This window comes from Protopterus annectens, chromosome 1.part0 (assembly GCF_019279795.1).
Source record: "Protopterus annectens isolate FY-2018-M chromosome 1.part0, PAN1.0, whole genome shotgun sequence".
NCBI lineage: Eukaryota > Metazoa > Chordata > Ceratodontiformes > Protopteridae > Protopterus > Protopterus annectens.
This window is the reverse complement of record NC_056725.1, coordinates 1,689,800,222-1,689,816,150: the sequence shown is the minus strand read 5'-3', so window position 1 is coordinate 1,689,816,150 and position 15,929 is coordinate 1,689,800,222. Positions and strand designations below refer to the sequence as shown.

Below are 15,929 nucleotides of genomic sequence, written 5' to 3'. Positions count from 1 at the left end.
CCCACAACCCTATCTGCTGATCTTCTCTCTGTTGAGTATCTGCAAAGAGCTGCAAATACTATAACGCATCTCATTTCCACTCTAATCAATCGTAGTATATCAGAAGCCACAGTCCCCTCTCTCTGAAAAACTTCTCATGTAATACCACTCCATAAAGGAGGTGGCTCAACTGAACTTTCCAATTATAGACATACAGCTATCTTTATCACCACTGGCTAAAATTATGGAAAACTGCATCCATAAACAGCTTCTGCACTAATCTAATCCAGAACCATCTACTAGCAAAAATCACAGCATGGCTTTAGGCCACATCATAGTGCCACCTCAGCCCTTCTTTCCTTCTCTGATGCTATCAGCCGTAACAGAAACAATAACAACCCATCCTCAGCACTTTTTTTAGATCGGTATGGTTAACCACCAACTACTTATTTCCACCTTGAAAGCAATTTCCTTAGACAATCATTCTCTCCAATGCTTCCAATCGTATCTTTGCAATAGGCAACAAGCCGTCCTATGGCAGAATAAACTATCCAACCTCCTTCCCAACCCCCTTGGAGTCCTCCAGGGATCTATTCTGGGACCTCTTTTGTTTTCCATTTTTATTAATGACCTCCATATGGCCATTCGAAATGCTAATTGCATTCAATACGCAGACTCTACTTTGATTTGCTCTGCCACCTCCCAACCAATATTACAGACACAAACCCAAAATACATTTAATATAGTCAAAAACTGGCTTTCTGATCGTCTAATTTTAAATCCAAACAAAACAAAGCTTCTACTTTTCTCTCCCACTCAAAGATTCTCTATACTACCCTTCTCCATTAAATCAAATAATGGTACTACAATTTCCCCTGACATTTGCACAAAACTTCTAGGTGTCTTGGTTGATAACAGTCTTAAATTTGACAAGCATGTCAACCAAACTATTAAAACCATCAATACAAAACTTGGTACATTATATAGAATTAAACCTTTTCTTACCCCACCTGCTAGAACAGCCATAGCCTGTTCTCATCTACTCTCTACCCTTTTCTATGCCTCCCCTATATTTATCAACTTAAACAAAAGTGATCTTAATAAATTCTCTTCCTGTTATAATCACATAGCTAGATCTGCCACTGGTATGCATTATAGAACACATCACTGTAAACACCTCATCTATCTTGGTTGGTTAGAGTTACCCAGCCTATTAAAGTACAACCAACTAATAATGGCTCATAAACTACTTAACCAACCAGGTAATATACTTGCTCTTAAAAATATTACCTACCCCCACTATAATTTTACACCACTTCGCTCATCTAATAGACTGGTAGTTCAAACTGTTAAATCCAAAAACTTTGCCGGAGACTCTCTGTTTGCCAATTCTGTCGGTAAAACTTGGAACTCTTTGCCTGCTGACATCACTCTAGAGACCTCTCTAACACAAAATAAGAAAAGTCTGAAACAGTATTTTAATACACATTGGCCATGTTCTTGCTCTAAACCTGACTAAATCTTTGGTAATACTTGTGTACTATTACTATTCAATCTGCTATTTTAAGTGTGCTATATCATCATTTTTCAGATTGTACAACTCAAATGTCTCAATTGAGTCTGTAAACTTTTTTAAATGTGTATTTTTGTCATAGTTGCTTTTGTAACTACCTTTGGAGCTTTTCTCCCCGGGCTTCCACTGACAATGAAAAAGTATCCAGTCGGACTATCCCGGTCAACAAATGTAAAATAAATAAATAAAGTTTGTGAAGTTAGTATTGTTTCAGTCTCCTCCTGCAGTTCATATACGGTTTCATGGATTGGTAGAATATTTAAGTATAATTACAAATTAGTTTTCATTAGTCCTGTTGTTCCTCCTCCTACTGGAACTGCCCAGGCATCATTCTTCCACACCATTCTCATTTCTGCTTGTAAATCCTATTTTACCGACTTTGTTTCTCTCTCTCTGTGTGCAGCACACTAATTGCTGGGTGTAACAACTTCAGTGATCTGTGCTAACTTTTGTCTTTTTTCTTGAACTACTATGTTTGGTTTTCTTGCTTCTGCTTTTTAAACTGCTGGTAATGGGTAATCCCATGCGATAGAAACTTTATCCCTGTTAATAATGCTTTGTGGTTCAGGTTTCCAATGCTTCTTAGCTACTTCTGCATTATAGCATTTGCACAATACCCAGTGCAACTTTCTTGCCACATTACTGTCTTTCAGTACACAGATCCTCAGCCATGAAAGTTTCACACGCAGCAACAAGATGTGCATCGGTTTCTAGTTCTGTTCTACAGAACCAGCATTTGTCTGAACTTTGTAAACCAATGTGCATGTAGCCTAATACCTGGGGCTGCCACTATTAGCCTTTCAGATTCTGGTTTCAGTTCACTTCTCCTTAACCATTCCTGTGTCAAATCTTGCTCAACACGAGGTTGTTGTAGAAGTTCTCTATAATTGCCAGTATATTTGTGGACTTTCCAATGTTCTTTCCCCATCTGGCCATTTTATTTACATTCTTTCTTTTGTTTGTGACACTTTCAATTGCTTTCTGATTACGATATAATTTTGGTTTGATTTCCAGTCTCACTTCACTCAGAAATGCTTCATCTAAACTGAGCAAAGCAGTCATCCTAGACTTCTCTTCATGTTTTACAACTTTCACTTATTTGGCTCTGATGAGATCCGCAAATATATATGCAGTATCACGACTGCAGATCTACACCTGTAGTCAATTTTGAGGAGGTCCATACCTCCTTCAGAGCAAGGGATACATCATTTTTGTATGTACTGTTTTTTATATCATTTGATAAGAATGAATCATTTTTCTTCTCTATCTGAATCAATACTTTTTTTCAGCTCAGTCAATCATGCCAAAGCTGTAAGTTAGAACAGGAAGAAAATTTGATTTATAACCCTGTATTTATTCCTAGACATCAAGGCAGTTTTCAGTATTCACTTTAGTCTCCTAAAATATTGCTTTTTAAGTTTCATTCTCATTAGGTCATGTTTTACTGCCAATCCTTCATCTGTTCCCACATGTTTATACTTTCCTTTTCTGCTCGGGTTCCTTTATATCACATTCCTGTCCCAGGTTAATATTTTTTACTGCTGCAGCTTTCCTTTTTTAGATGTTGCTTTTGCAGTTTGCACATTTATCAAGACCAAATGCCATTCCTATACCATCCGAGAAAGTTTTAACCATTTGTAATTGTGCTTTCAGATCCTCGTCTGATGAATTATACAATTTAAAAAATCTATGAAATGGAGATCAGACATTTTTAAACAAGTTTGGTTTCTGTGATTTAAACCATACTCATAGCCTAATCTAAGTAAACAGCTTAATGGGTTAAGGGCAAGACAAAACAACTGTGGTGAAAAAGAATCGCGCTAGAATATTCCCCTTTGAATTATACAGTATGACTTTTATGTTGAACTTTTGGTTGCCCGTCATGAAAGGGATGAGATGACTGATGCAGTAGCCTCTACTTGCACATCAAATTTGATCATTTATCAGAGTAGCATCATGTTGACAGTTCACCACAGAGTACTTTTGGATGACTGTAATAGCAACTCAGTGGTCAATTAGCAAATGTAAGCACTGAACTACTGCTGGATTTGGTTAGACTGTAGCTGCAGGAAGTCCTTACAAGACTCTGACAATCTGCAGTGTACTGATTATGAGTATCGAATACAGTAACAGTTTGCAGTTACTCATGCCACTGTTGTAAGCAAGCATACTTCTCTCAACCGTACCAAATTCCTCAGTGATCATGGGTTTTCAGGTCCAAATAATGGGGAGCCATGAGTTTCCGAGTGCCCCCTTAAATCCAAAATTTCCCGTTTTTTTTTTTTTTTTTTTTTTTTAATGTTTTTGACTTTTTTTTTGCTGATGTCATCACGTGCAAAGGCGCACGCGATAACATCAGCTTCATGACTGGCCTGCTAGCCTGTCAGAATTCAGGTGAGTGCTGAGGCAGACTAGGTTTGTTTATGTTTACAGACGCATGCTTCATACACACTTGAAGTGAAGTATGTCTCACACGCTGGCTGCAGCTGCTCAGCTCTCGGAATCTTCAGACAGAGTCTGCTAGTTTAGATTTTTAGAACTTAGGCAGGTGGGAAGCAACCCTGTCCCCATGCCACGCAGCAGAGCAGTCTCATCGGACCCGGAGCTGTGCAGACGTGAATAGCTGGTCAATGGTCAACACAATGAAGAAATATATTCTCTACCTCTTCTTCCCCGGCTCCTCTTCCACCTCCAGCAGGTAAAATATAAATAAAGACATAAAGAAAATAATTGTTTTAAGTCATAGACTCACAGTAAAAAGTATGAAGTTGAACTTGCATCATTCCTGTCATGATCAGTCAGTGCTGTTTTGAATATCTGTGTTACTGGTGATGAACGTTCAACTCTAGGCTACCTAGTGTTGCAAAACAGGCCAATCAAAGGTATGAGTGACTTTTGCATACTATTTAGTGCTTTTTATGTAGAAAAAATAAAATATCGGTCGGCGCTTTTTATCTCAGTAAGTGAAGTTAACATGTCAATTGTTAAGATGAGCTGTCTATGTTGAGAAATAATGAGGCAATTTATTATGTCTGCATCGGACGTCTGTGAAGACTTAATTCTACTGCCAGAGTGATATGGTTCCAGTTTACTGTATATTCCTGTCATTGTTTTATGACTGTAAGGTTTCCCGGAAATAAAGTCTGCCTTTTGATCATATGCATTATGGCAAATATACTGTGGAATGTCACTGCTTTTGTAGACGTAAATACTGAATGCTCAGCCATCTCTGACTTTGCCTCATTTTAGAGATCTGTAAGGATTGAAGTCAGTGCCAGACATTAGAGTTTCATACTTTTATGTTTCTTCCTTCAGTATAGATACTTACATCTTCTATGCTTTTATACTGTCTTTCCACACATAAAAAGTTAATCCTGTTATCATACCTCTCAACCTCTTAGAGCAAGAAATCTGGACAAAGCCATAAATAAAAGTCTAGACTATTTTTTTTTTTTTCATTTCTGGTGAGTATAGGTGAGTGAATTTACAGTGAGTAGGTTGTGCTTTGAATTACTATAGGGGATCCTAAGGATATGATGTAAAGTTGCATGAAGGAAAATATAGTGACTTTGCTACGGTATATGTATAGAGCATTTAACTAGCTAAAAAGTCCTACTCAATGTGAAGGTATGAAAAGAGTTAGAACAAGTTAAATTTATTTTTATATAAAAGAATTGCATTTTAGTTTTATACAACTTCAAAGTTTTATACAAGTTCAGATTAGTAATATAAATAAAACAGTTTTGTTCCGCTTCATATTTTGTGTTCTTTAATGAAGAAGGCTGAAGTGCAGCTGCAGTTAATTTTATGTTTATAAAAGAAAATTGTATTTTAGTTTTGCACAAGTTGAAATATTAATATAAATATTGTTCTGCTTATTTTGTGTATTAATGATCATATTTTGGTTGTCTGTTCTTCTGTTTGCATTTAAAAGTTGGTATCCCACAATTCCATTCCAGTGGGTGGGGTTACATAATTATGTATGCAAATTGTATGTTAATCCGCATACAGATTTGTACCTATTTTTCATGGGCCTTTGTGCAGATTTTTGATGTTTCCAGGTTGAGAGGTATGTAAGCAAGTCATTTTTTCATTGCACAGTGTCTGTCTAAAGACATTGCGTCCACATTCAGGAATGTAATCATTCCATTCTACTCAGCACTCAGGCTGATCACTGCGCATACTGCTCCTTTCGGTATGTATCTGTCCAAATACTTGTCATAACTAGAAAGACCACAACGCTTTCTCATTAAAAAAAATCAACTGCACAAATTGTAAAAACTATGCAAGTTACTGAGAGATGACCTCTGCCTTGTGCATAGAGCTTCAACAGAGCATATTCTGTCAAGACGTATTTCGCAAGTCCAATGGTATCAAACACCCACTCAAGAGAGCTCAATTTTTTTTGAAACATAGATATAAACCTATCCCTCCAACATGTTCTATCACAGAGAGTACCGCTTCTATAGAATAACCTTCCACTCCACATAAAGTAGAGTACTTCTCTTACTCTATCTGAATGGATGGAAAACTACAAATTCACCCCAATTTAGCACCCCTGTCCCTCATGGATAAGGGAAATGTATAAATGTCCTAACATATCCTTGTTTGGACCATCTATGTGTAATCTGTATGCAAAATTAAGGGCTAAAAATTACCACGGGAATTTAAGGCTAAGCTTCTTAAGACCTTAGCAGATCAACAGTCTAGTAAGTATCTATGAACCTATAAAACAAAGGTGTAATGACCCTGGAGAATACAAGAAATGATGTGACCACAACATGTCAAAAGTATGCATTGAAAGAAAGTGAATAGAGACCCGAAAAGAAGAATGTGCATCAGAGTGAACCAATACCTTTTTCTGCTATGATCTTCAGTAGTAGAAGAAGCACTTCTTTCTCAACAGGAAGAGAAACTAATTTTTTGACATCCATTTCTGAAACACATGATAGACTGGTTTTGACTGAAAACATAATTATGACGACAAATTCCATTTTCTTGCCAGTTCAGATACAAACATAGTTGGTAAAACTGTCAGCAGTAGCTGTCCTGCTTTTCAGATTCACTCATTCTCCTGGCTGTCAAAACTGAGTCATGGTATCCCTCTGAAATCCAAAGAGAACACCATTATTCATGCTGATGAATGCAACTAAAGCAGCTGATGTCAGCAAGTCAACAAAAAGCCCTAAAGGAAAAAGTCATGAATAAGCTGCAGTGCCTGCATGATAACAAAAGATCACGCTGGCCGAACATCTTTGACAGAAAGTGAACCTACATATGTCACCACCACGTGTCAGATATGCTGCAGTCAACGTCTTTGAGAAGGTCAGCGCTGGAGTTACCAGCCTATTCCAGGCTACATATGTCATTGGTTCACATGCTGTACAGTGCTGTGCTACCACAGTTGGTGATACTGCTGTACTACTTTAGGTATGGATGTTAGGTACAGATAATATATAGTAGCTGTAAAGTTGCATTCTTCCCTTTGTTCTCTGTACCGTTTAACAATTTTGTTGTATACTGCTGCTCAGTTCCTCTCTATGACATCATAAAAATGTATGTTCGTCTGCAGAGAATTGGATACTACTGTGGAAGAATCTTCATCGGAAGGGCTATGCCCTGGAATCCTGGATGATGACTATTTAAGTGTAATGTCTTGCTGACAGCAAGTTTTTGAGGAAAAAAAATCAGCACTGGTCCTAAAAGATAAGATGTAGTGGGGGGGGGGTGCTCTCTTCCAAGTCCCAGAACTGCATACAGTATGACAGAATTCTGGGACCACATTTCCAAAAAGGGGGTTTATCTCCACCTCTGAGCTTTCACAATTTCTAGGGAAGCATAATAACTACAGGGTGAGAAAAGTACAGTTGTGTACACTTACCATAAACATAGATGTCAGAGTGTATTCACTGCTGCAGTCCTTACTTGTCGGATTTTCCACCGTGGAAGTCCTTGGCTGGCCTGACTACCGAAGTAAATGTCTTCCCTACTCCTATGACCGGTGAACGCCCTTGACTGACATCAGGGTATAAGTGCAGTCCACCAACGTCATGACCTCAGTTGATTTCTTGTACCTTGAAGATTGGAGCCCCCCAACAGGAGCAGTAGGTCAAGATCAGATGGTTAGGCAGGGAACCCTAGGTAGGAAGGAGTGAAGAGTAGGTGTCCCAAGTAGGTGAGAATTAGAAGTAGCCACTCTGTGGGCTATGAGGGGAAGGAGGGAGGAAAAGAGGAATGAAACAGTGAATACACTCAAACATCTACATTTATGCTAAGTTTACACAGCAGTACTACGTTCTTCGTGTTGCACTGTTGTAGTCTTTACTTGTGGGAAGATTCCTGAAGCTGAACAAAGGGGAGATGGTGAAGTAAGATGAGAAGAGGAAGCCTGTAGGGTAATAGAGGCAAAGCCTGAACTAGAGTAGAAAGAAGCTGACAGAGGTAGAGCCTGGTGAAGGTGTGTACTGAAGGTCAGTTGGCAACCTCTCTCCACCCTTGGTACATACACCCTTCTGGGAGGAAGAAGAAGAAAACCCAGCTGCTCTAAAGGGATGGAGCCTTACTGTTAGAGAAGAGATCCTTCCCTGATGATTGTAGAAGAAGGGTGGCACAGAGAATTAGATCCCTTTGGAAATGGTCTTACAAGATAAAGTGGTAAAAGCAATGGTAACACTCCCTTGGTCCAAAATTCTGTCGGATTTTACTGTGGCCATCTAGTATGGTAGTAGCCTATGGATGCTTGATAAATGTAGGATACTCTTCCCCCAGTACTGTGGGTTTGGAGAGAAGAAAGGCAGATGCCTGGCTAGAACCAAGAAGCTATCAGTCACCAGACTGGGCTTGAAGGGAGGATTAGGCCTGACGGAGGGGTTCTGCCAGGATGAAGGATGATCAAAAATGTTCCCCTGTCATGAGAGCATACAGTCTCAAAAATTCCCTTGCTGGACAGGTAGGTAATAAGCAGGTCGAGAATCATGCCAGTAATATTACATTTGCAAGAGAAGTACATCTGTAGGACAAGGGTAAGATAGCAAGATGAAGTATGACGTCTCTTGGGAAGCCAGAAGTAGACGGCCCTAGAAGGAAATTGTTTGGGCCTATGGGTAGGAGAAAGTAGGGATGTGGGAGGGGAAGTAGGCTGAAAAGGCAGAAATCTGAACCCTGCACAAAGAGTAAGAGAGGTCTATTCAAAGGGGATTTAAGCGTAGGACCAGTAGGCAGTGATCTTGGCCCTGACAGGGTCCTGCTAGGCTTGTGCACCCCCAGTTCGAGAACCTTCCTATTATGTTGCCCAGGTTTTTTTGGAGCTAGGTCTGCTGGTTTTACCCAAGATGTTCTGTACATGCCAATACCAGGAGGAGGGGGCAGTGGGGGGTAAATTAACAGGATCAGAACTCTAGATCACCTGTGCTCCATCCCCAAAGTCAGTGCACTAGCACTTAGTGTGACAGACACAGTAGGAGGACTTCCCCCCAATAGAGAAATATTCTTGCTAATGGCTAGAAAGAGGAGGTAAGCTTTAAGCTGATATGGTGAGGGTTCGCAGGCTAAGAAGAAGACAGTATCAAAGTAGTGTTGGCCAAACCATTGTTATAAGGAAGGTCCTGGGTGCTCTTCTGTGATTTCTAGAGAGTCTTGGGAAGTAGGGCACACATAGTTCTATCTTGCTTCCTTGGGGGATCACTTCTATTCCACTTATCCAGAAAATATGCTCTCTCATGAGCAGTCTGAATCCATCAACCTGTGTCTGCCAAGCTGCAAGGATCACAAGTGTATGCCACATGTCTGGTCTATCTGTAATGTCTTGTACACTGTTGGTCAGGAGGACACCTTGTCTGGAGGCAGGAAGGGTAGAGTCTATCAGGGTCCCACCCTGGAACAGTATTCTCTGACAGTGATCTTTGGATTCTGGGTTTGTTATGGTGGAATCCCTGGAAAGTAGGTAAGGGCTGTTAGTTAGCCAAGTCTGAGCTGTGTAGTGCCATATTAGTAGATCAGAGGAGGCAATTAGCAGTAGGCAGTTGGAGGGGCTGAGTATTAAGTGACTAGATGGGGGCAGTGAACCTGTCAAAGGTGCAAGATGCAAATTATTAAAGTTTGGAACTTAGTAAAGGCTCAGTAATCCTGTGCTAGAGCACCTTCTGGGAAAAAAAAAAAAAAAAAGAACTGTGCTTTAAGACTGGAATCCCTAGGAAAAGCTTAGGGCAGGATATAAGTAAAAGGTATTGAAGGGCGATGGCCCCTGCCAATGATAAGAAGATATAGGACTGAATAGATAAAAGGTCAAATTGTCTGAATTGTGTCAGTCTTTCTTCAAGGGAAGCGGGGGGGGGGGTACATGCCAACATGCCAAGTTCACAACTGCTCCCTACCAGGGTCCTGAGTAGAGGAAGTTCCTGGTGTTGGGGAAGATGAAATAGTGTGGTCAGAGTCCATGGTGCTGACTGTGGTACTTTTCCCTGCAAGCCTTTCCCTGGCCTGGCCTGGCCTGGCCTGCACTGGGCTGGGCTGGGAAGGAAAGGAGCAGAGCTTAGTGGGGTAGCTTCTGCTGATATGCAGGTGCTGCATCTGCAAGAAGGTTTTGGCTGTGTGCCTTGACTTGGTTCTGTCTTCAAAATTTTCATTACAGCTACTGTTTTAGGGCCAAAGACAGACTCCTTATCCAAGGGAACATCAAAAAATTTTGACTTTACATGCTCCAGGAGGTCTTGCTCTCTTAGCCATGTGTGCTTCCTGATGACACCCAGTGACTGGAGCCCTGTTGGCAGCCTCCAAAGCATCAAACCCACAGTGCAAGGAATGCTTGATCACCTGTGAAGTGGAACTGCAAATGTATATTAGTTCTTTTGATAAGGCCTTGTTTTCAACAGTCAACAGCTTTTGTCTCATCTGTTCCAGCAGTGTCTCTTAGCAGTTCAATGCCCTCACAGATAGGGTGGTAGATGCGTATACTTTCTTGTCAAACCTATCAAGGGCTCTACCCTGCATATCATTGGGAAGGGTTTTTTTGGATGAGCTGGTTGTGATACTCTTAGGTGCAGGACCAAAAATCTCTGGGTCTGCTGAAGAGTTACTGAAAAGGTGTATATGCAAAGCCACAACCCTGCAGAATCTATCAAATTTTCTGGATGCAGGAGGGAATGGAGTCTGGTCTCAAAGAAGATTCTTGAAGAACATCATCAACCACCTCTAAAATAGGGGGATTCGCAATGAAGTTGTTCCCCAAGGGAGTGTAAAGTTTCCCCAAAGGACAGATCCTTGGGTGGGGGCAGCAGAAGGTGAAGAGGGATCCTGTTCAAAAGTTGAACCCTCTTGGTCCAAGTCCTGCCTAGTCTCAAAGGGGTCAGTAGGAACCCCTTGGGATTGGGTCTCTTTTCCTAGATTCAGGAGGGGGGACTCTGTCCCTTACCAGAGAAACCGGACCCCTGCCAATTTAACTAAATCCTGCTGAGACGCCTGACAGTGGGAACTAGAAGGGCTGGAATGAAGGGAAGAAGCCTTCATAGGAGAAAGTTTTTGCTTAGGCCTGGGGGCATCAGAAGCATGGACGCCTGAATGCCTCTGAGGTGTAATGGAAGCACTTTATTCACCCGAAGCTGAGGCCTGCAGAGTGGTCTTGGACCCAACCAACGAGTGGCATTTGAGGAGCCCGAGAGCATATTTCCCTCTGAAAGGGTCTTGATAGAGGCCTTGTCTGCCATCTTGATCATGGGAGGGGGCTGTAGAGGCTCCTCGCTGACTTCCAAGATAACCAGGCCTGGTGGGCTATCTGATGGTGAACGGGCTTCAGAGGGTCTGAGCTTAGACCATTTGCATTTAGGCAAATTGACATTGGTATGCGAAATGGATGCCATCCCAAGTGGAGATTCAGAGGACTCGCTACGAAACCTAGCTAAAATGTCTGCCCTGTGCTGAATAGTTCTGGAGCTGAATCAGGTGCAGAAACGACAGTTGAGAGCATCGGGTGTAGGGCTCAAACAAGTAACACAGAGGGTGTGGAAATCCCGGTATGGAATTTGTTTACCAAAACAGAGGCAGTGGTTAACTTTCTCTGACATTAGTTAGAAAAAAGAAAGAAATACCCAATGGGGTACTTAGCTTTCTGAAGTGGTCACTCTGGCATGGACCAATTGAAGCATATACTGAATGCTTTGGGCTCTGATGGCAATAAAGAACTGAGGTCATGATGTCAGCAGACTCCACTTATACCCTGGGGTACTGACATCAATCAGGGGCATCCGCTGGTCATAGCAGGAGGGAAAAAAATTGACCCTGGTAGTCGACATGGCCAAGGACGACTTCCATGGTGGGAAATCTCAAAAGTAAGGATGACAACAGTGAAACACAAAGAACATTTACAGTTAATCTTAACTCGCTTTGCTGTTTGATCTAAGCCTGCCATGTCTCAGAACTATAAAAGAGAAATTTGACAGAATTTCAGAAGATGATGTGACATAAAGCAGGTTTGATAAATGGGTGTATGAGGTGTTTCATGGCTAAAACGGTAAACATGCAGGCAGGAAGACAACAGTAACAATGATGACTGTATTGAAGATTACCATGATAAAAAATACAGCAACATCACATATAAAAGTTACTGTCCTACAAAGATCTGAACCAATACATATGTAAACACTGCTCTTACAATACACTTTTAAACAACTGATGATCTTTTAATCGTATCAAACTGGGGTTTTCCAGTGCAACTTCCCTCTTTACCTCTTTGCATTACAAAATATAAAATAATTAAATAAAATCAATGTTGACAAATAAGGCCACATTACTATAATCAGTTTGTCAACTTGGAAAAAGTGCTGACTGAGGATGGATTCTGTTCTCTTTCACTAGACATATCTACAACATACACTATCAGCTGCCCAACAAGAATAATAAAAGCACTTACTTCTCCACGTTCATCCAGAAGTGACATCCATCCCTTTTTGAAATTCAAAAGATCAGGCTAGAAAGGAAGAAAACAAAAAGCAATTTAATTATATTCTTAAAAAGTGGGAACCATTATCAATTTAATCTAAAGCCACAGGTTAAAATTTTCAAATACCTTGATAGTTTGCTTTACTGATGGTTTAAAGTCTTCAGTGCATGAGCTCTCTCTCTCTCTGTAAATATTGGGTCTACTTTGTTTTATCAAAGTTTCAAAACTTCGAAACCCATATGGCTAAGACCATATGATCGAAGTTTTGAAACCTTGAACACTTTGCACTGAGATCGCAACAGCCCTTGTAGAATGACCTTTTATCTTCCCTGGAAGTTCTCTACCTTGACATGTGTATAAGAAGGTTATGCAATCAGTAAGCCATTTTGAAAGCATTACTTTAGTTACTGGGGCACCCGATTTTATATTTGAGAAAGATACAAAAAATTGGCCTGATTTTCTGAGTCCCTTTGTTCTGTGCAGGTAAAAATGTAATTGTCTGTGTATGTCCAGTTGATGTAATCTGTATTCTGGCTTATTGCCATAGTTTGGGAAAAACAATGGTAATTCAATGGATTGATTTAAATTAGTCTCAGAACATACCTTGGGAAGAAAAGATGGATTAGTTCTCAGAGAGACACTATCCTTGTGGAAAATCAAATAGGGAGAACATATGGATAATGCTTGGAGCTCTGATACCCTCCTGGCAGATATGATGGCCACTAAGAAGATTGTTTTCCATGTTAGAAACTTCAGATGACAAGATGATGCAGGTTCAAAGGAAGGAAGGATTAGAGTAGACAATACCAAACTGAGGTCTGAAGGAGCTGGTGGTTCTTTTACTGCAGGTCTTAGCAAGAAAGTACCTCTTAAAAAGGCCTTGCACAGTCTATGGGACATAATTTTGAATCCCATTTCTCCAATATGGTGGTTTGATATAGCAGCCAACTGAACTCGTATGGTAGCTGCCGCTGCTGCACATTCATTGAAAAGTTTTGCTAAGAAGTCTAAAATAGATACGACGAGGCTGTGAAAGGATCAATGTGATTGTTGAGAGCTCAATAGGAAAACCTTTTCCATTTGCTAGCATAAAGCTTCTAGTTGTCACCTTATGGGATGAGATCAGAATATGTTTCAAAGCAGGAGAAATATTTGGAAGCCTGGCTAGAAGTGGAAGTGGAGCAGCCAAGCTGCCAGTTTGAGGGTTTGAACAGACGGATGGAGCGTCCCTGATGGATGAGTCAGGAGGTCTGGAACTGGGTCCAGAACCCATGGCTCCTCTTGTAGATGGGGTCATAGGAAGGGGACCCAAATCTGAAGAGGCCAGTATGGGGTGAGGAGTATTAACCTGCTTCTCAACGTGTTGGCTTTCTGAAGGATTTTTGGGAATCAAGGGAAAAGGAGGAAAAGCATAAAGAAGACCCAGGGGCCAATCTGTACAAATGCATCCCTTGGTGACTCTCCTGGAGGGGGGATCAGGGCAAAGTAGCTGCTGCATTTGGCATTCATGGATGAGGCAAAAAGGTTGCAGCAAGGCTGGCCCCACAGGTGGAAAATCTGCTCCCCATTTCCTGTTTCAGGGACCACTCATGAGGCAACAGAATAGCTCTGCTGAGTGTCTGCTATCACGTTGGATTTCCCCAGGATATGCCTTGCTATTAGAAAGCATTGGGAAAAGACTGCACTCTGCCATAACTTTGAGCCTCTTGGATAGGAGTAAGACCTGGTTCCTCCATGTTTGTTTATATACCAACACCACTGACGTATTGTCTGGCTGGACTGCAATTGTTCGTAGTGGAAGGGAGTTGTGGAATGCCTACAAAGCCAAAAGCACCGCTCTCATCTCTAGGACACTGATATGCAAGTCGGTTGCGGGGGAATAAACAGTCTGCCCAAATCCAGCTGAGTAGAATGAAGCCATCAGCACATATTCCTCTTGCAGGATTCCATTATGATAATCTTGTAAATCCTGCATGGACCATTGGGTGAAAAGTAGCCACTGGAGAATTCTCATGTGCAGACGAGCGAGGGGTACAAAGGTTAGTGCTGCCATCATGGTACCTAAAACCTTCAGAATAACTTTCGCTTGTATTTTCTTGTTTGTAAGAAGGTACTTGTTGACACAGTGTTTGTACCCTGTCGGGAGGAAGTTTGGCTACCATGCCTCTTATGTTTAAGTCTGCTCCTATGAATATAACATGCTGTGAAGGCAACAAGGCAGACTTTTCGAAGTTTATCATGATGCCTAGTTGAGAGTAAAGATGGATGGTGGTGTCGTCTTGCTCTGGTTAGTAGATGTTCGGTGGTGGCGGTTAGGAGCCGTTCATCCAACTACAGAAAAACCTGGAATCCTAGATGCCTCAAGTGAGCCATGACTACTGCCATGCATTTGGTGAGCACACTGGGGGCTTTAGCGAGACCAAAGGGCAGAGCTCGGAATTAATAATGACTGGCTCCCAGCCGAAAGCATGACTCCGGGATTGCCTGTCCATCTTTATATGGTAGTACACATCCTGGAGATCTACTGAGCACATCCAATTGTCTTTCCCCAGAAAGGGGAGTACTGACTGCAGTGTCACCATCTGGAACTTTGACTTTTTTATGGATTTGTTTAGCCTGCTGAGAGCTAGAATGAGCCACCAAGTTCCCTGTCATTTTTGGAACTAAAAAGAACCTTGAGTAAGTTCCGGATCCAATTTGGTCTGCGGGGACGTTTTGGATGACTCTTTTTACTAGCACCCTTTGTATCTCAAGAGTTGCCTGGTCCGTCTGACTGGGTGGAACATCAGGGACTGATCTTTTTTCTAAAGGAGGAGAGGAAAAGGGTATATAGTAGCCTCTGGATATGATTGCTTGTACCCATTTGTCTTTTATTTTTAGCCAGGTGTTTGGGTACAGTGACAAGCGACCCCTGACTGCCTCCAGGGGTGGACAGACAGGCCTCCTTTCAGGATCACTGAAAGGGCCTACCAAGGAACGTATGCCTGTCACCCTGGTTTTCCGGATCCCCTCTGCCGTGAGGTCACCATCTTCCATTGTTATTTCCCCCTCTGCCCCCGGAGGAATAATCACCACATGCATCCGGAAAGGATCTCTGGGACTTGTGGAACCACATTTTTCCCCCCTTCTGGCCTTTGGGGTAAGGCCTGGTAGGAAGGGAAAAACGGACTCCAATGGCAGTAAGAGTCTTTCCCTCTTGCTCGCACCTGGTCAGAGTCTCTTTCACTTTTGGCCCGAATAAGGACGAGCCATCAAAAGGGGCATTGATAAAGGAAGACTTGAAGGGCTCTGCAAACTCACATAAGCGCATCCAGGAATGCCTCCTTAAGGAGATTCCTGTACCTGCTGTCCTACTCGCTCCATCGGCCACAAAAGAGATAAGTCGCATGGAGGAGTATACCATGGAATTTAAGGTGGAAAGCTGAGAGGTCACCTTGTCTGAAA

The 15,929-nt window shown here is 41.6% G+C and overlaps 1 protein-coding gene across 2 annotated transcripts in view; it reads right to left on the bottom strand.

Annotated features, from left to right (window-relative positions):
• The window catches only part of LOC122799515 (TRIO and F-actin binding protein), a 3,126,988-nt gene that overhangs the window by 939,589 nt on the left and 2,171,470 nt on the right, over positions 1-15,929 (bottom strand). For both annotated transcript variants that reach the window (XM_044068636.1, XM_044068645.1), the window contains exon 24: positions 12,456-12,512. In XM_044068636.1, coding sequence (XP_043924571.1) covers positions 12,456-12,512 — 57 coding nt within the window. The remainder of the gene's footprint in view (positions 1-12,455; positions 12,513-15,929) is intronic.